The sequence below is a fragment of the Staurois parvus genome, unplaced genomic scaffold (genome assembly GCF_062004578.1).
Source record: "Staurois parvus isolate SC_StPar_1 unplaced genomic scaffold, SC_StPar_1.0 ptg000147l, whole genome shotgun sequence".
In the NCBI taxonomy this organism is placed as follows: domain Eukaryota; kingdom Metazoa; phylum Chordata; class Amphibia; order Anura; family Ranidae; genus Staurois; species Staurois parvus.
Window position 1 is genome coordinate 15,526,251 of NW_028317943.1, and position 21,432 is coordinate 15,547,682.

At 39.6% G+C, this 21,432-nt stretch overlaps 1 protein-coding gene across 7 annotated transcripts in view; it reads left to right on the forward strand.

Annotated features, from left to right (window-relative positions):
• OSBPL8 (oxysterol binding protein like 8) overlaps nucleotides 1-21,432 on the forward strand; it is a 385,291-nt gene that overhangs the window by 295,966 nt on the left and 67,893 nt on the right. For 4 of the 7 annotated variants that reach the window (XM_089674080.1, XM_089674078.1, XM_089674077.1 and 1 more), the window contains exons 2-3: nucleotides 3,896-4,061; nucleotides 21,093-21,163. In XM_089674080.1, the coding sequence (XP_089530206.1) occupies nucleotides 3,923-4,061; nucleotides 21,093-21,163 (210 nt within the window). In that variant the 5' untranslated portion in view covers nucleotides 3,896-3,922. Of the gene's footprint in view, nucleotides 1-3,892; nucleotides 4,062-21,092; nucleotides 21,164-21,432 lie in introns of all 7 variants that reach the window. The other 3 variants (XM_089674075.1, XM_089674076.1, XM_089674079.1) reach the window with 2 other exon arrangements.

Here is a 21,432-nt window from a genome sequence, read left to right on the forward strand (position 1 = left end):
GTGCCCTCCGTCTCCTCCTACCTATCCTGTCTACCCTGTGTAAAAAAAAAAAAAAAATGTTTATACTTTTTAGTCTGATCCTATCCTGTCACATGATCCTACAGCTCCATCTCCCCTGTGTCAGTGAGTAGCAGCTGCAGGGGAGAGGATGGAATGCCAGCAATGGCTGGGACATGGGGACCTCTGGGTGATACATCACAGCCTCCGTAATGTGGAGCTCTCCCTCCTCTCCCCAGCAGGCATTGTTTGGTGACACTAGGGTAGACAGGATAGGATGGAGGAGGGAACATTGTTAAGGATAGTTAGTACTCAGGGCTTCTGGCATTGTATGTTCATGAGAGAAGACTGAGCATGTCGTTAGGACAGACTCACTCTGCCATGGTTCAGAAATCATTGAATCAGCCATGGGGCCTTCTTTTGGTAAACATCTAAAAGCTAAGAAATATTTTAAAAAATGATATGCTGTGTGAATGGAAACACATAACAAATATATAGCAGGGGTTTCTCAAATTTGAAAATGCACTTTAAACAATATTCCTGTTACGTCAAAAAAACAAATTCTTGAGACACGGCTTTCTTTTCAGGGTTCTGCTGGCTGTGTTTAGGAGTTCAGTTTAGTAAATTCAAAGCTTTCTTCAGCCCTGCATTGAGAGATGACAACAGTCCAAGTGATGCTGTTAAAAGCATCCAGTTCCCTCAAGCCTACTCAAAAAAAAAAACAAAACCTGCGATCAATGCATTTTCTCTCCTGGGCGACATGCTTCATTTGTGATATGGTATGGTATTGATTTTATTCAAGATAAATGCAGGTCTCTGAAAGCAGAAATACAGAAACATAAAGCTCAAGTCATTGTTCTACAATGACATATCTATACTCCCTAATACTATAATACACCCTTATATTAATCAACATTTTTATATCGATTAAGCACTGACTGGCTGTGGCCCCCAACTGCACAGTCATTTTTTTTAGATCTGCTCTTCCTGTGCAAAGCGAGTAATACTGCACCTGCCCTGGTGTGCTTCATTTATAAGTTAGGGTGGCATGGGACAAATGCACAGACAGCCCATAGAAAATTTTAGAGCATTTTAGCACAGGTAAAGTACAGAAAATGGGGATAGGGTTATAAAAAATCCACTTTAAGGGAGATCTATCACCAAGAATGAAGTGTCTGTGCATGGGGCAGCTTGCTAACTAGATAACCAAGGTGGTGTTAAAATGGCCATCTTCAATGATTATCTCCAGCTCCTAGACATAGAATGTTGTTGAGAACCTTTGAGTCTATGCAGCGAGTGTCAAAACTGATGATTTTCAACCACTGTTTACAATAACAGTATTCATTTTGGGAGAATTGATTTCTGCATTGTTTAACTCTGCTATAGACAGTGTAGTTCTGCCTCATTTGTGCCAATTTCTGTTATGTATGAAATGGGACTTAACACAGGTGGCATTCTTTTTAAGGGTAGAAGCCCAGAGCAATCAGATGCCATTTTGTTTGTTAAGGTCTCTTCTAAATAATTCAGTCAAATGTTCAGTCTTTAAAGAAGCAGTGATGAAGGTTTCTGTTTATTGAAGGTTTCTCTGGCTGCTTTTAAGTTCGACCATTTAGGATCCATGCACACTGGCTTGGAAAAAAAAAAAAAATGCAGCTCCTAAATGCCTATAGCATTTTGCCTGTAGAAGCAACTAATGTTATCCTAGGTGTCCATGCACATTAGGTAATTTAGAGGCATACTTTAAGTTCAGCTTTTAGAGGCTTGATTTTTTTGAGAGAGGTTTTCTGGCAGAAAAAAAACTCAACTGTTCTAAACACCAGTACAAAAAAAACCTAAAAATGTTTGTTTTTCCTGCAAGGCCACTGGTTCTTGAATTCATCAGACCACATGAGTTAGCACAGGCACCCTGATCAATCTGTGGCTGCACAGCCGCATACACAACAAACTGTGATGCGCTGTTTGTTCTGACACCTTTCTATTTGAACCAACATTAACATTTTCAGCAGTTTGAGTTACAGTAGCTTTTCTATTGTCTCAGACTACATGGGCCAGCCTTTGCTCCCTACGTGCATCAATGAGCCTTGGCCACCCATGACCCTGTCACAGATTTACTGTTTTTTCTGCCTTTGGTAGGTGCTGACCAGTGCAGGCTGGGAACATCCCACAAGAGCTACAGTTTTGGACATGCTCTGACCCAATTGTAGGAAAACTCATACAATTGAGCGCAGAGAGGCCACTCCAGGTGGAAGCATGTGAACAGTTGACCATGAGCTCACCACTGCTGCCTTGTTAATCTTTTGCATGATGAAGAGAACTGAAAAGAATAGGCACTGTGGAAAATGCTCTCAGTCAAGCACCTTAATGAAGGTGCATCTTTATTAAGTGAGATAAAGTAGCAAATATAATAAAATTTGACCAGCCTGAAGTGAACAGTGTGACTCCGAAGGACAGCCCGTCTGCTCTGAAGGGAGCTGAGATCGGAAAATGCTCCTGTCGGCTTCGAATCACGAGGTGTCGGCATACTGGCGTCCCAGGTGGTGTCATCATGGCAAGCAAAGGGCGGAAGGCAGTGTTCGGTGTCGGCTTCAGCTGGGAGCGTATGCAGGGTTACCAAGACTTGTTAACCTTCATTAAGGTGCTTGAATGAGAGCATTTTCCACAGCGCCTATTCTTTTCAGTTCTCTGACCCACTTGTACAGCCATTACAATTTGGCCCTTGTCAAAGTCACTCAAATCCTTACGCTTGCCCATGTTTTTCAGTTTTCAACAAATCAACTTCGGGAACAACAACATGTTCACTTGCTGTCTAATGTATTCCACCCACTTTCAGATGCAATTGTAATGAGATCATAAAATGTTATTCACTTAACCTGTCGATGGTCATAATGTTATGGCTGATCCATGTATGTTGTCAGCATGCAAGTCTGCTTCGTCTGGCATGTGATGATTACTTGCCTGACAAAAAGTTTCTGTGTGGCCTTTAAACATTGCAAAGCCTTATGTTCTTTCTTCAGTTCAGAAGTACCCTTGTATGTGTGTGACTTAAGTTATTCTCTGAGTTGTACATCTATCTCCATTTTTGAGGGATACACAATATAATGACAAGTTGTCACCCCTCAACACCTCCCTTCAGCAGGACCTAGAGATACATAAAATAGAATGTTTATGATTTTCTATTTTCCCCTATAACAGTTTCTTTAGGAGTGTAGTTGGCGCATTAAGAATATATTCAAATGTCATTGGAAATGGCAGTATTGGCTTCATGACGTGGCTCTGCTCCTTTCCTGCCAAACTATTCATACTTGTATGTTTGGCTGCTATTAAGCAAGTTGCAATAAATACACTCTAAATCATTCAGTGGGTTATTGTGCAGGTACATGGAAGGACAAAGGCAGGCCAGGATCTTTGCCAAACTGCTACAGTCACCAAAGACTGATAGAGTAGTATTAGTGTATTCAGTACTGTGGATCTCTGTATGCTGACAAGCACAGGAAATGAATCATATTTTTGATGTGTTTCAAAAAAAATGTCCTGTAATAATTAGGCATAAGGAGACACAGAACAGATTTTGTGCCCTCACGCTGTGAGAAATATATTCTAGAAAAGCCATCTTTGGCAATTAATTAATTGCAGTCATTCCAAATTTATAATTGTATTGTGGTTGGTGGATCTTAACAGCAGAAACCATCCAAATGAATTCCTGGCCTTTTTTGCATTACTAATTAGCATTGATTTCAGGCGTGAATAGTCGAAGGAGCTTGAACACTACTAACATTTGCTGGAAAGGGCCACCTCATTCACATCTGGATGAAAACACATTGGAAGTGTATGTCGTGTATGCTGTATGTGTGTTGTGTGATGGTCTTAGGCAATAGCTGCCCCTTTTTGTTCTAAGCAGCCTTCAAATTGACAGTACGCCTGAGCCATGAAAGAAGAGGGCCTCCTGAGGCGCAGGTCATGTGCCGGGGTCTCACCTGGCACCTTCCTCCCAAGGCCTGATGGACGAAAGCTTGTCAGAAATGCATCATTTGGAGGATACAATGAGCTCTCCCCTGCTGTGCCAGGTTGGTATGCGTTCTCTCTACACCACTGTACTTTTGGTAGTTTAAAATGCTGAAACACAAGTAACACTTCTAGCTTCTGTCTTGCTACACTTCCTACAAACCCCTTGAGATGTAAGACTTCACACAATTGTTCTCTTTTATATGTACCAGATACATTTGCTTTTACGTTTGTACAGCAGCTACCCACCTTTGTCATGATCTAATAAAAAAATATTAATTTGTTGCTGATTAAAAAGAATCTGGCATCAATGATATTAACAAAAAAAGCATGGTTATAAAAGAAAACAAATTATGAAATGCAGTAATTCTCTGTATTGGCAAAATATGTGGAAGGATGCTTGTGTCCAACCAGAATGGGTATTTTTTTTTCTTTTTTACTTGTTTATTTGTCATGCCTGCTGACCAGAATTCAGGTTACCTAGACTGAACTTCAAGTGTATCTATACAAAATAACAAAAATGTTGCAGCTTATGAGTCCTTTGTTGGTGGTGGTGGCTTTGGTTTTCTGTTTAATAATTTTTTTTAAGCTCTTTCACCTGGTGATCCTGCTGGTAACACACTCCTTGTCCTACTGGGACAAAGCTCACTCACTGAGCATATCTAGAGAGGAGCAATGTTGTCACCTTAGATCAAGATGTGTTTTAGGACTTCAGAAAACCTCCCCATCCTCATTGCCATGAGAGGTTGTGTTCTGTAGTCCAACAGGTGCATGCTGTGTGTGTGTGTGTGTATAAATATAAATATAAATATATATACACACACACACACTATATTGCAAAAATTATTGGAACACCCCACCAAATCATTGGATTCAGCTGTTCCAATCACCTCCATGGCCACAGGTGTTTACAATCAAGCACCTAGGCATGCAGACCGCGTCTACAAACATTTGTGAAAGAATGGGTCACTCCGTAATGTAAACTAATTGTGTTCAGAGGCAATCATCAGTTCTTAACCACAGATAATCGCTCCATGTGTGTTTTTATCTGAACAGCCGTGGACAGCTGCAGCAGCCACCTATGCAATAAGTCCATCCGTGAAATTTCCTTGCTACTAAATATTTCACGGTGTTAGTGGTAATATAACAAAGTGGAAGCAGCTGGGAGCAACAGCAACTCAGCCACAAAGTGGTAGGTCATGTAAAATGACAGAGAAGGGTCAGTGCATGCTGAAGCACACAGAGCGCAGAAGTCGCCAACTGTCTGCAGAGTCAATAGCTAAAGACCTCCACACACACACACAGCAACAGTGTGTAGAGAGCTTCATGGAATGGGTTTTCATGGCCAAGCAGCTGTATCCAAGCCTCACATCACCAAGTGCAATGCAAAGCGTCGTATGCAGTGGTGTAAAGCACGCCACCACTGGACTCTAGAGCAGTGGAGACAAGTTCTCTGGAGTGACCAATTATGCTTCTCTGTCTGGCAATCTGATGGATGTGTCTGGGTTTGGCGGTTGCCAGGAGAACGGTACTTGCCTGACTGCATTGTGCCAAGTGTAAAGTTTGGTGTAGGGGGGATTATGGTGAGGGGTTGTTTTTCAGGGGTCGGGCTTGGCCCCTTAGTTCCAGTGAAGGGAACTCTTAAGACATCAGCATACCAAGGCATATTGGACAGTTTCGAGCTCCCAACTTTGTTGGATTAGTTTGGAGGTAGCCCTTTCCTGTTCCAAAGTGACTGCACCAGTGCACAGCTTCTCGACAGGTGGCCGGCTGGTGTCGGAAAGCTCCCGTTGCATGCATGCGATCTGGAGCTTTCCGATCATGACCATTGTGACTGCCAATCACAGCAGTCACATGATCGGAATGCCTGCCTCCCGACATTTAGAACCTCTTAAAGGGCCAGGAGGCGGCTTCAAAAAGGGGTTAACTTCATTGAGGATCATGAGCATGATTATATAAACTCAAAACCAGAAGAATGTAATATTGCAGCTTATCAGTCATTAGATGTGGAGGATGTATTGGTTTTCTTTTTTTTGTTTTTTTTTTCCCCCTCTGTGTCCATCTGGTGCTCTGGCCAGTAACAAACCTCCTGTATTAGAGTGCCCCCACTCTGGATGAAGGAGCACAGGCACCCATGTACAGCAGCATTGTTAATCTGGGGAGAAGGGAGTGTTAGATGGACTAGATACACTAACAAATTGAAGCTGAACTCCAGCTAACACTTTATACAGCAAACGGCTTTTTTCATTTTGGGATAAAGGTTTTACAAAATATAAAATCTGATCATTATAAACACCCTTGTCAGTAGTAAATGGTTTGATGCAACCCTGTAACTGCTAAATTGGCAGGACAGCTTGTTCTTTTGAGAAAAACAAAAACAGACTTACTGACAGGATCACAAGGTGAAAATAAAAGTAAGAAAGACAAAAACAGAAAACAAATGTAGACATCTTATTTAAGAATTGGTAAGATAACATAATAAATGGTTGCTTTTGGGTTTAATACCCCTTTAGAGCATTACAGAAACTGTGACTTAAATGCATAAACAGGTACAGATGTTCATAACATTTGAATTTCAGAACAGAAAACACAGAGGTTGAAGAGACTGACATTTGCATTTTCACAGTGTTTGTATTTACTAATGAAAATGACCTATTTTGAAGTGTTAATGAATGATAGATTGTTTCAGTATTTGTGTTGTAGAGTGCATGTTGCCAGTGAGAGAATCTCTTAAAGTTCTGTGCAGCTGTCTCCTCTGTTTTTTTTTATATTCCTAAATAATAGCGGTGTCAGTATCTGAGGACAGTGCTTGCCTGTTTATTTCAATAAATGAATGATTTATGGCACTTATGCCAGTAAAATACACGCTTTTGGGGAACTTGACATGTTTGTGACATATCGGTGACAGCAGTCCTTTGATAAAGTAAGCAACATGACACTTGGGGTAAAGAGAGAAGATTACATTTTATTACAGTGTTTGTCTTCTTACATCTGTATATAGTTTTTGTCATATGGAATTGTTTATGATCATCTGTTATACATATTGGCAGTCTGTAGGAATGTTTGTACATCCGGTATTTTACTGTGCTGTCATGGTGTCGCACTTAGTTTACTAAAGAGAGATTAAATATTTAAAGAAGAAATCTTATTTGCATTAAAAATTAATTACAGTCCATGCAATCAAGTTTAAATATCTGAATTTGTTGCCCCACTGAAAAGGTATGGAAATGTGAAGTAACCCCCTCCTTCCCCTTGTCTGATCCTCCCTTGATAAAAGCCCGATTTCTGGGTGTTACGAACGTTGAGCCCAGTGAGTGCATCTGGGGGAGAGGATGTGCCTGCTAGTGGGTTCCCACCCAGTTTCCCTGTTTTACCGCCTCCCTTTTTTTTTATTTGTTGCTAGGACACAGGCTTCCACTGCCACCTAGAGTCCTTGGTTGCTAGGACACAGGTGGTGGGGCTGTGTTTTCAGTGGTTATGGTGCAGGAGATCACTTGGGTCCTAGCAACCAAGGATGCTGTGTGATGGGGGGCTTTCTGTATCCTAGCAACCAATAAAAAGACAGAAGGGGTGGAGCAGGGGAAACTGACACACCCTCTCCTGCAGGATACCTAATGACTACACTTCTCTCAGTGAATGAACTTAAATATTCTCCCTTTGCTAGATGTATGGTTGGAAATTGTGTGTGTGTTGTTTTGACCACCTTTGTATCATTGAGACAGGCTAGAAAGATAGGACAAAGTGCCACATGCGCTTTGTCACCTGGGTAGAGTACAGGAGAGAAAACAATTTTCTGAAAATACTTCTTTTGATATACCATCTGTATGTTGTTTTTGTCATCACTCTTCTTTCATATGGATGTAGAACCAAAAGATGGAACACAAATCCATTAATACAGTTCAATTATCCAGTGGTGGTAAAAAGAGGATTGTAGAAAGCTTTTCATTTATCGCTCAATGTAAAAAGATGTGCCAACCTGATCAGGCGAAAAGACTGTAGAAAATCACGTACAACTGATATTTCAGCTTTTGCTTCTTGCTGCTTAGTTAAACCACCTAATAATTTCATCTACCTCTTAGATATCCTGCCCTAGGTCAGGAGGATACCTGTTATCCATTCTCCCTGTTTGATATTTATATAATAGTATGGAAAAGCAAACCGGAAAATGCAGAAGATGCAGAGCTGGGTGAAAAACCCAAGACTCCCAGGTGGACAGGAACAAAGACCGAAATGATGGCAGGGAGACATTGTGGTTGAAGCATTCAATACATGCCCCACCTATAATTTAAATCCTTTTGGGTATGCAAAGCCTTTAAGAGGAATTGTTGACATGTAGATCTTAGTAGGGAGATCACCAACCCGACATTGTGGTTGAAGCATCCATGTCATGCCCTACCTATAGCATAAATCTTTTGGATGAACAAACTCTTTGAGAGGAATTGTTGAGCATACTTGGAGAAAAGTACCAGCGGGTTTGAGGATTCATTCCTGAGTGATTTGTTTCCTCCATGTATAGTGAACTTTACAGTCCAAGTACATTAAAAATTGAACACACTATTTGTACTACCATTTGTCCTCTTTCTTAAAATTCTAATATCTGGCTGCTATCCTAATTCAGTAAAAATAGTTCTTTGAATTATGCAGTTCAGACTCCACTAGCTGCATGACTATTCTGGGCTACTGTCTTCATTGGCTACATAGATATTCCATGCCACTGACTTTCCTGGCTACATATTTATTCCAGACCACTGACTTCAGTGGCTGCATGCTAATTCTGGATCACTGACTTCATGCTTATTTCGTGCCATTAATTTTTAAGCCTGAGACAGGCAGCTAGCATTATAGCATCTTCAGTGTCTGTTAGAGGCATTATTTACGTTATTGTACTGAGCATGGTTTATTGAATTTTTATATATATATATATATATATATATATATATATATATATATATATATATATATATATATATATATATATATTTTTTTTTTTTTTTTTTTTTTTTTTTTCTATAAAACTTTTGTGAATTTCCTTTGAGTGATTTTTTGCAACATCTAATAGGATTTTTTTCTGGATCCTCATTAGCCTGTCAAGGAAGGAGGAAGCTTTGTAATGTTCAGGCCATCGAGAAACAGTTGCGTGAAATGAAATCCATGTATGAATACCTGTTCATCAGTACATTCTGTTCTTTTTGTAAGCATTTGAAGGCATGGAATGCAGGCTTTTTTTTCTGTCTGCCATAATTATATATTGTCATCTTCAACAGCTTGATTATCAGTATGTGTTGTTTTTTTTTTTTTTGTATCCACTTTGCTATTCACAAAATATTCCACTTTGCTATTCAAGAAATATTCCATCTTTTACTGTGTCCATTTCAAAGAATACAAATACAAAAATGTGTGCATATATAAAAAATAACTTTTTTAATGTATATATTGTCAACCAATAGAAGGAGATAAAGATATGTTACAATCTGTAGCCTTGCAATAAAGGTCACTCTGCATTGTTGACTTTCTGCTGACATGATAATTAATATGTTTCTGTTGCTAAACTTTAGGCCTACTGCGTACTCCAAGCACAGTAACTAAGATGTCATGGGGAGCTCTTGGTGCATATTTGCAATTAGGAGCTTCCAGTCATGTGACCAGTGTGACAGCCATTCACAGCGGTCACAAGCTCTCCCCCTCTTGGTATTTAGATCCTCTGAAAGGGCCAGAGGTGGCGGTGGAAAGGGGTAAATTAAATTTTTGTTTTCATTGTTTAGTCATCCTTTTTGCATCTCAGTGCTGTTAACCTTACACATCCTCTTTGCAGCCACATTGTTTTACTAGCATGCTCTCCTATGATGGTTACATGCCATTTGTTAGGGCAGGTTTTCTGATGATGACATGACTTCACCATGTATGCATAGTGTGTGATGAAACAGCCTCTTTGAACCTCAATCAGAAAGGCCATGTGATAGTGTAACAAGGCAAAAGAACCCCTTTCACACGCTGAGTAGGCATATGACAGGTCTGTGTCTGCTCTGTTTATGCAGAGCGGACACAGACACAGCTCGGCTTTCAGTAGACCGGGTCGAATTGGATGTAAGCAGGTTTAATTGGACATGTTTGTTTTAACCTGCCTCTCCATAGAGAAGAATGGAGGATTCGTTCGTGTCCGCCTGAAAAACCCGATCGGACCGCTAGTGCGAAAGGGGCCTTAGAGATGTAAGCTGTTGATTTAAAAATATTAAAATTTACTTTTTAATGAAAATTTCTGTGAAATCTTAGGAATCTGGCCTTGGCTCTCCTGCCTACCAACTTAATAAGAAAAATGCAGACACTAGAGAAGGACTTGGTTACAGTGCTTTAATAGCATTAAATTCATCTTTTAGAATGTGGATCATTTACCTTTTATTTATCAAGAGATTTAAAGTGAACTGTTCTGTTTCTAAAATTAATTTAGCGGTTGGTACTTTATCAGTCTGTTTTTCATTAGCATTTCTGTTTAATGCTAAACATATTTAATATTTATTAAAGTTAAATACTGGGGATCCATAAAATAGCCTATTGTAATGAGTTACAGTGACAAGATTACAATACACAAGGCACAATGTGTTCTGTTGTAACAAAGATACAGTTCCAATGAACTATGTCAGACTACTGAAGGAGGCTATGCCCCAATGTATCACAGGGCAAAAGAAGAGTACAATATTGAGGAAAGATAGGGTAATGAGTGGTAGTTAGGGGTTTGAGGTGACCTGTGACCATTTCAAATCCTTTGCATCAGCTTTGAAGATTCCCAGTAGGGTTTAAAGATTCAATTTTCCTTGGTGTTCCACAACACTGGTTTTTGACCAAAACTATTTCTGTTTACAGGCATGACAAGGGACACACTAAACTGCTAGCTTTATGGTTGGAAGACACTGTACAACATAGTCTCTTTTGAGGGATTACTGGTTCCACATTTATTTTCATTACTGGTGTTAACTGAAAATCATTTCAGTTTAGCAGTAAAAACAAGGAAACAAAGTCCTTCTCAACTGAGCAAATACTTTAGTCCATGTAATAGGCTTTTGCTCAGCCTGAACCAACAGTTTGGTTGATGAAATCTGCATGTGCTCTCGCAGGGAAAAAACATCCTATCTGTTCACTTTTTAAAAGTCATTTACACAACCGCCTTCCTTCAAGTCTTCTTGGCCCTCCATGAGCAAAGTATCCTAGTGGGTGGACTTAACAACAAGGGCAAGCCAGGCTGTTGGACCTACCTGATCAATCTTCCACAGCCTGAGCTCCAGGCCCAACAGAAGAATTTTTTGGTTAGGAATAAGGCTACATTCCAAAACACATAAGCCTTTATATTTTTTTGTACTCCATCTGCTATAATAAATGTATTCATTGCAGAATATCGAGCTGCCAGCTTTCTTCTTTTTCTTTGTAATTTTTTGATCAACCTTTTAAATGGTGACTGACTTATTTTCCTCACCCGGCTTCCCTGAAGTCCACAACCATCCCAATCTGCATCCTACTGCAACCAGTATCTCCATTCCACCACATTCTTACTTTAGCTCAAACTCTGTCACAAGGAATATTAGCAACACTTCGTAAATTTAAATTCAGCAAAGGAAATACAGTATTCTGGCATCCGTTTTCAGGAAAAGGAGGATGTTAAGGTTTGCTTTATTGGGGGATTGAATATATTACATAGCTATGGTAGAAAACCCCATTAATAATGCTCAGTGATATTGTGAGCAATAATACTGACCATAACAAGTATAAATTTATTCTTAGGAATTTCCTGCGGCGATATGTTTAAGCCTCCATGTGGGATGTACTTGCTTTGTAGGGTAAGGCGTGTGTTGTGTTTTCTTCTTCTAATAAAGGAATCTTATAAAAGCCTCCTGTCAGCACATTGCTGCTTATTCCTCCAGCTAAGTACTTTCTTATCATAATCAGGATCAAGGCTATCTCCATACCTATCCTGAAATGCAGCATCACCCTGAGACCTTCCATATCTCCTTCCTCTGCTGCTTGTAGTGTTGTCGTATTTGCGTAATGCCAAAGCCGGATCTTATTTCTTAATTCATCTTTCATCTGAGTCACATGATTTCGCCACATGAGATTTTGCAGTCGTGACATAAGGTGCGAATGTTAATGAACTCTCATTTCTTCAAAATTACCTAGGGAATTAGGCATGCCTTTGTACATTTTAATATACCGAATCAGTTTTATTAAATTACTTTATGTTATCCACATGGCATATGCTTGCAGTAGATCTTGTATAGGCAGAAAAAATGTCAGACTCAGAGACTGTGTTTTTTGGTCCATGTGTGACTCAGATATTTAAAGTTGGGTCCGATTTCTTTTTTGTTCACTTTGCAAAAAATTGTTTTTTGGTGAGGAATTTTGCAATCTAAAAGGTTTCAACTGATTGACTACTATTTGCAACCATGGGGAGAGTTTCTGCATATGAATAGGAGACGTCATCCTCTCAAATGCCAGTAAATGTAAAGTCTGTTTTTGTACAAATTCTTAGTTGGTTCTTCAGTTGGCTGTAGTGGGCTTTTGTTCCATAAATTCTGCAGCCTTTCCAGTCCCCTTCTCATACATATCCGGAGCCTAGGCAGGCAATTGCAAGGTTCTTCTTTTCATGTTCATATGTGCAAATTATTGTGCATGAGCAGAACATATTTCAGGCATTTCCATTAAAGAATATGAGCGATGTGTCCTAAAGAAGCTCATATACTTTTTCTATCACACGACAAGTAACGCAATGTTTAGAACTCATTGAAAATAATCTTGAACATTCAGAAATTGCATGAAAAAGCGCTCAGGTGTGAATGGGGTCTAAAGTGGTTTCACTTTAATCTGTATTAGTGGTGCACCAAAATCAAAATTCTGGACTAAAACCGAAAATGCAGGATGAATTTGGCCGAAAACCAACAGGTTTTTTTTTTAAGTATGTAATATTATATTTAATAATATTATATTTAATTATATATATATATATATATAATTTTACTTTTTTAATTATGTTCATAAATTTAAATGAATATGAATTCATTTTCAGCACCTTTTTGAACAGTTTTTGAAGTGTTCTTGCTTAAAGAAAAGCAAGAAAAATGCATTCCTTTATGTTCAATGTATGTCTTCACACTGGGCCATTGCACTCCCCTTGCGGTGTTAAAAATACCACTTGCCGCATTTGTTATGCATATTTGGTCAGGAAAAAAAAAATGCACCAAAAATGCACCTCCCCATTGAAGCCTGGTTCACAGCCATGTGTTGTTTGGTGCTTTTTGTAGAAATGCACTACAGTCCATTTAAAATGGTTTCCTATGTGACACGTTCACATCAATGCTTTTTTGAGCTGCTGCATTTTTTGGAAAGGGTTAATGTCTGTACCATGCAGTGTAAATGTCTATACCATGCAGTGTTACTGTCTATACCACGCAATGTGAATGTCTATGCCATGCAGTGTAAATGTCTATGCCACGCAGTGTTAATGTCTATGCCATGCAGTGTAAATGTCTATGCCACGCAGTGTTAATGTCTATGCCATGCAGTGTAAATGTCTATGCCACGCAGTGTTAATGTCTGTACCACGCAGTGTTAATGTGTATACCACGCAGTGTTAATGTGTATACCACGCAGTGTTAATGTCTGTACCACGCAGTGTTAATGTGTATACCACGCAGTGTTAATGTGTATACCACGCAGTGTTAATGTCTGTACCATGCAGTGTTAATGTGTATACCACGCAGTGTTAATGTCTGTACCATGCAGTGTTAATGTGTATACCACGCAGTGTTAATGTCTGTACCATGCAGTGTTAATGTGTATACCACGCAGTGTTAATGTCTGTACCATGCAGTGTTAATGTGTATACCACGCAATATTAAGGTATAGTAAATGAACACGGGTCTGAATAATCACTTTGGTGTCTAATCCATGAATTGAAAGTGTCCATGCTGCTCATAACAATCTGTCAGGTGATGCCAATTATATCAGTCCCTGGCAGATCAGATGCGATTGGATGATACATTTCACCATTATTGAATGCAAGATTTCTAGTTGACAAATTTAGGACAGTAGGGCGTAAAATGTAACTGTAGCAATATCAATGCCCTCTGAGCTATTCTTCTGTTTCTGTAGTTATACATAGAAAACAAAAATAAACATTTGTGTGGCATAAGAGAGCATGTCAAACAATGTTTTTCATTCTTTACATTATAGCATTATAGCATTGGGGTAGTATTAATCCATATTTCTCTATATAAACACATTAATTAACATCAGTAATATTATTTGTCAATTTGCCCTTTTTAAACATCTTATTTGCCCCTTATGTATTAAAGTGATTCCAAAGGCTTAATTTTTAAGAAAAAATAACAAACATTTCTATACTTACCTGCTGTTTGTGGTGGTTTTGTACAGAGCAGCCTGGATGCTCCTCTTCTCGGGTCCCCAGCCGGTGCTCTTGTCTCCTCTTTCCTGTCGGGTGCCCCCACAGCAAGCAGTTTGCTATGGGAGCACCCGCTGCTCTGTGTGTCCATTCACACACGGAACCGTGGCTTGGCCCCTTTCTCTTCTCATTGGCTCACTGGCTGTGATTGAAAACAGTGGGAGCCAATGGCTCTCGCTTCTGTCTTAGCCAATGAGAAGAGGGAGTCTGGGGATAGCCGAGACTCCAGTGAACATCGCTGGATCGAGAGGGGGCTTAGGTGAGTATTAGGGGGGGCAGGGGTTGATGCTGCACACAGAAGGTTTTAACCTTCATGTATAGAATGCATGAAGGTAAAAAACATTTTTGCAAAAAATAAGATCTCCTTAGGTTGTCCACTTTCAAAAAAAGGGGTCACTTTGGAATCAACTGTCCCAGCTTTTTATTTGATCTGTTTTCTAACAGTAAGGTCCGTGATACTTTTTTTATTTGCACTAACATACAATTTTGAGGACAAGCTTTCGGGGAGTGTCCCCTTCTTCAAGGCCCAAGCAGTACTGCTTGGACCTTGAAGAAGGGGACATTCCCCAAAAGCTTGTCCTCAAAATTGTATGTTAGTGCAAATAAAAAAAGTATCACGGACAGTACTCAATTGTTTCTGTCGCAAGTGCACTAATACGGCTACAATCACCTCTAACAGTAAGGGAAACTTTTTTTCTTCTTTAAAATGTTTAGTCTGTTTTTTTTTTCCTTCTACAGTAAAAAATAAAAATACCCAGTGGACTCAAAAATGATATAAAATTAATTTAGGTACAGTGTTGCATGAGTAATTGTCAGTCAAAATCTCTCCGCACAGAAAATTGAAGAACAGCCTGCAAAGGAAGGCGGTGTCTCCCCCTTGCTTATATCGATGTGGTTAAAAAAAATAAATTGGACTGTGAGTTTCCAAGTAAAAAAAAAAGTCAGTGATCTAAAAACAACAAAAAAAAGTAACCCAAATTTGTAAACACTATCTCCTACCATACTGTAATGGTAATACTGCGAATCTGGGGGACGGGCCATAGAGAGTCCAGACACAGCAGGTGGTTCTGGACAAAAAAAATTAAGACGGATTACTGATTATAGTGTTCCCAGACCTTTGTAAACCATGGACAGTGACTAGTTTTTTCCTAGTTGGCCAGGATGCCACTGAAATTGATTTCCAAAAACTGATTATGTAAGGTAATGGTAATTCTCAATGTACATTTACTTTGACTACATTTTGGCTATAATAGATTTTTACATACAACTGATATAAGTGCTTGAATGTACTTTGGAACATCTTTTTTATTGACAAGGGAACCTTCACTGGAACCTTGTCCCTGCTGTCATATTAAGTCTTTTGGGGAATGGTAAACAGATTTGTGTGATAAAATTACAGCTTGCTGTTAGTATAGTTATGTGATGTTAGTAAGCACATTTTTTTTTTTAATGGTTTAAATGTTTGTTTTTATTGAGAGCTTTGGGCCAAAGGATATAAGAAAGGTTGGTGATTCTACTTGTGAAGTCTATCCAAAACTGCAATAGCATTTTATCCGCTTTTTTACACTATATACAGTATGTTATGGTTAAAGCAAAATGTAATATAGTTAGTGATTATACCATTATGGATGTACTTGGAAGCTGTCCAATGGATTTACTAGCATTTATTGTGCTCAGCTAGTCTAACATACTGGCACACAGTGTAGACTGAAATATGTTGGTAAATGGAGGAGTGTCTCAATAAACAGCCTTGTCCAAGTGCCCTTTGTAAATGTCAGGGAGTGTAAAAGATTTGAGTTTTTCTCCAGCGTTTTTAGATCACACAGTTGGGCATTGTCTGCAGTTCACAATAAAGTAAGCACATTGACTTGAAGCATTCCTGGGATGTCCAGTTTAGAATGTCCAAGGCAGCATGCACTCCATTTTTATAAAAGCGTATCCTTACTCACTGTGCTTTGTTGGGCATATTGCTTTAGTAAAAAGTTCACATGGCCATTCATTTTTTTTCCGCTAAAATTCTTAAAAAGAAAAAAAAAAAAAAGAAACCTAACGTGATTTACACATCCTTCAGTTCCCATATTTTTATCATGAACCAGAGATGTGATTCCATATCTTTTCTGCAGCACCATCTGCTCGTGGATTCTGGTGCTGTTATACGACCATAAAATCCAGTGGTCATTACATTATTTCAGTGGTTGGACATACATATTCTGTGGTGCTTTACTGAACATATAGCATCATTTATGACCCCCCCTCCCTCCCCATCCCCTTTTGAATGTATTTAACGGTCCAAGGGGTGTTCCCCAGAAATGTCTTCCATTGCCTCGGATTTAGTGTAGTGCATCTTGAAATTAGCGCACCATATGTGCACAGCTGGGCCAGAAAGGATGGAAAAGCCCCCTAGTATTTCTAGTTACAGCCATCCTGAGTAAGGGCAGATGATTCATATAGCTTTGCTTCCTGCAATCCATATGCCCTTAGGCCAGGCTTGCAGGTGGGAGGGTGTGTTTAGCTGAGAAAACCCCTCTTCTAGATGACCGAAAACAAAAACGCTCATGAAAATTCCTGCGATGTGACATCAATTTGGCCTAGGCCAGATACCGGGAAGCAACTGAAGAAATGTAAATAAATGAAAAAGTTTAAAACCAGTGAATATAATGTCCTTTCCTATCTATTCACTAAGGCTAGCAGCATAAGCTATATGCAGGGGTGCTGGGCAGCTATAAGCTTGACTTGCAGAAAAGTCAAGATTTGCATATTCAATCATTTGAGCTGTCTTTATTTCTGGATTTATCGATCAGTTTGACATATAATTCAAGGGTTGCCTTTGCATATACATCATTTGATCACATGCTCCGTTTGAATTTCCAAGGATTAGAAAGACTTTATTATAACATGTTTTATGTTGCTGTACTAACCCTAGGATGTGTTCTCTGAAAAATTATTCCATCCCACCAAATGTGGGCCGCAGAATATGTTAACATTCATTTGAATAATTCCAGATATATATATATATATATAAATAAAATATTTAACTTACCTAGTTATTTAATTGAAAAGACCTTTTCTATCTGGTTTGGGAGTTTTGTTTGTACTTTGAGTTTTGCATAGCAATGTTCAGTTTGTGGAAAAATTACAAATTGGAATGCAAATTTTAAGCTTGTAATTGTAGAATAATGTTTGTTCTGCGGTTGTTAAACAATCATGTACAAATTATTGCTTTATTTTGCTGTGTTCTGAGTGGTGATTTTCCTCAGAATAGCTGTTTTTGTTCCCACAATGTTAATTGAAGCTTCTGACACTTCACTGTCCGCTGGTACGTGTACGTGATCGATGATTGCAAGGATGCCTAACTTTTATAGAAAATCTATGGCCATATTCTCAGGTTACTTATCATGAGACACAGATATTAGTTTGGAGAAGAAACTCTAGATTTACCACCCAAGAAGTAGCATAAATGTACCAGTGCTTTAGCTGTCTGTGTTCATCTTTATTTATTTCAGGTATTTATATAGCACTGTCAATTTTACGCAGCGCTTTACATATATATTGTACATTCACATCAGTGTACAATCGTACAATCTAAAGTCCCTAACTCTCACATTCATACATATGCATACTAGGGCCAATTTAGACAGGAGCCAATTAACCTACCAGCATGTCTGTGGAGTGTGGGAGGAAACCGGAGTACCCAGAGGAAACCCATGCAGTCACAGGGAGAACATGCAAACTCCAGGCAGGTGGTGCTGGGGTTGGGATTCGAACCAGCAACCCTAGTACTGCCAGGCGGAAGTGCTAACCATTTAGCCACTGTGTATCTTTAGACCTACAGATGCTGAAAGTAGCTTTTGTTTGCACAGAAGTTACTGAAAATTTTTTAGAGCCAGTACAACACAAAGAACACACACCTTTTGAAGTACTCATTTACCATGTTACTTGAAAGATGTATAATGCAATGTATGGTTTATAGCTGCATTCTAGGTGTAAATCAAATTCACCTTTGAAACTGCCAACTATTCAGTGACACTTTGCAACTCATAGTGTCTTCCAGCCCCCTCACACTCTCTGGGTCATTTGAATGGGTAAGGGACAAGAGGAAGGATTTTATGTAGATTCCCAATCAGTGAATAAGCCATGCTTGTATGTAATTGCTTTTGGCCATTCTTTCCATTCAGAGACTATGATCCCATGTACCCACCAATAGCTTTGCAAGCTCAAAGAATACCTGACCACTACACGTCCTTTCCAAATGGCTTTTTATTGTAGCATAAAGCTTAAAACCAGTGATCCTCAAATTTTTTAACAAAAGGCAAGTCACTGTCGGTCACACTGTTTTGGGCAAGCATCCATTGGAATAAAAAGAATTGGAGGTCAGTGAGAGTAAAACATTCCCCTATGGCAGTGATAAGGGAGAGTAATAAACATCCTGGCGTCAAAGACTGTAATTAATGCCCTTGGGTTAGTGGGAGGAGTGGTACTCCATGATTGGGATCAGTGGGAGGAGTGGTACTCCATGATTGGGATCAGTGGGAGGAGTGGTACTCCATGATTGGGATCAGTGGGAGGAGTGGTACTCCATGATTGGGATCAGTGGGAGGAGTGGTACTCCATGATTGGGATCAGTGGGAGGAGTGGTACTCCATGATTGGGATCAGTGGGAGGAGTGGTACTCCATGATTGGGATCAGTGGGAGGAGTGGTACTCCATGATTGGGATCAGTGAGAGGAGTGGTACTCCATGATTGGGGTCAGTGGGAGGAGTGGTACTCCATGATTGGGGTCAGTGGGAGGAGTGGTACTCCTTGTTTGGGGTCAATTAAAGGAATTGTGCCTCATTATCTGTGTCAGTGGAAGGAATGGTGGTCCAACATTGATATCAGTGAGAGAAACAGTTGCTCAGCATTAGTATCAGTGGAAGAAATGGTGCCCTAGCCTTAATGTTAGTGTGAGGAGTGGTGGTCCAGTATTAGTTTTCAGTGGAATTTGCCTCTGTGCAGTGTCCCAGTCCTATGACACTCCTTATGGTGATGTCATGAAGCCTCAACATTAGTGTCAGTGGGAGGAATCGGGCCCTAGCATAGATGCTAGTGCGAGAAATGGTACACCATCATTGATGTTAGTGGCAGGAATAGTGTCCCATCATTGGTGTCATTGGAAGAACTGTTGCCTCATCACTGTTGTCACAGTGGTTTTCAGGAAGAATGGTACACAATTATTGGTGTCAGTGGGAGGAAAGAAGTCTTAATTTTGGTGTCAGTGGTCAGCGAGAATGGTGCCCCAGAATTGGTTTCACTGAGAAATATTGCTCCAGGATTGGTGGCCAATGGGAGGAATTGTACCTCAGTATTGGTATCTAGTGGTCTGTATTCTAAATGGTGCCCCAGCATTGGTGTCAGTGGGAGGAATGGTGGCCCAACATTGGTGTCAGTGGGAGAAATGGTGCCCCAGCATTTCGATCAGTGGGAAGATTGGTCCCGTATCATTGGTGTCATTGGGAGGAATGGTGCTCCAGCATTGATTTAAGTAGGAGGAACTGTGCCTCAGCATTATTGTCAATGGGAAGAATGGTAACTTAGCATTGGTATCCGTATAATGTATGGTGCCCCAGCATTATTAATTAGTGGCACTTCCTACCTCTGTGTAGGATCCAAGTCTCATGCCGCTCCTTATAGTAATATCATGGTCGGAACTATACAGGCACCATGATGTAGGAGACCACCCCACTTGATAGTGCCTCCCTGTGCCTAGCACAGGGAGAAGGAAATGTCTCACACCTTTTCTGACAGTCATTGGTTCAAAATCCGTCTCTTAACTCTTGCTTCTTCTATCAACCTTAATATATCGGAGTGCAGCTTGAAGCATATTGGTACATAGACCCATTGCACTAGATCCTCAGCTTTCCCCAATGTGCTGGTGATCTGGCACCTGGTACTCTTTCCCACTTATTGAAACTTACTGGAAGCAATTTACCAACCTCCTAATGATGTCTTCTTACAGATATAGGAAATTGATACCACACCTCATGAATGTGACCAAGAGCCTGGTCCCCAAATATTCCAATGGAACATATTACTTTCCTTAAACAGGCAGACTGTGACACATGTTGTCAGTCTTTGTGACTAAATGTACATCACTGTTTTCATTGTTATTCTGGATGCTTATTAATACCATTATATTACATAATTCTGTTTACAAAGCACATGTACCGAGATGTAATACCTGAAAAAAAAATGCAATTTTAAATCACTGTATTGATATGTGCAATGTCTGAAATGTGTTCCTTATCTTGTATAGATAAACTTATTAAAACTTTAAAAATAAGTACCTTTAACAAGAAAAACTTAACACGAAAACAGAGATATGTGTTTATAACAGTGCTATCTTGTCCCTTATGTTTATTTTTAATATCCAGCATTTCTATTATGTTTCAAAACTTTTGGGCCACACTCACACAGACTTACCGATCTGTATACCCGGGCGAACAGCAGCCTTCACCCATGTGGGATGCACAGGTGTTCTGTACAGGTGGCCAGCTGTATGCATCACACTTCACATGGAAATACAAATCGGTACATCTGCATGAATGAAGCCTTAAAATGATATATTGTTTTTGTGTAAATCAGTAAAGTGTATTCTTAAATCTGTTCTAGGTTTCGACAGGGGCAAGGATGAAACCTTGCAAATTAAAGATGACTCTTCTCACTCCATGTCCAAGAGCAAGGTAATCTCATACATCCTTTCCTTGCCAATTATCTGGTTCAACTTCCTTTATCACTAAATGTCCCCCAGAAGTCCAGATGTGTTTGTGTTATGTAGCAATGGACAGTTATTAGGATGCATGGTTAAATATTTGATATTTGTTCTAAGTTTTGCTGTATGTAGTAGAGCTCCAGAGGCTCATGGGAATTGATCAGCCTTAATAAAAGTGATTCAATCTCATACAGTTGTTCTCTAGCTTTGCAATCAAGAACGATCAACAAAAGAGATTCA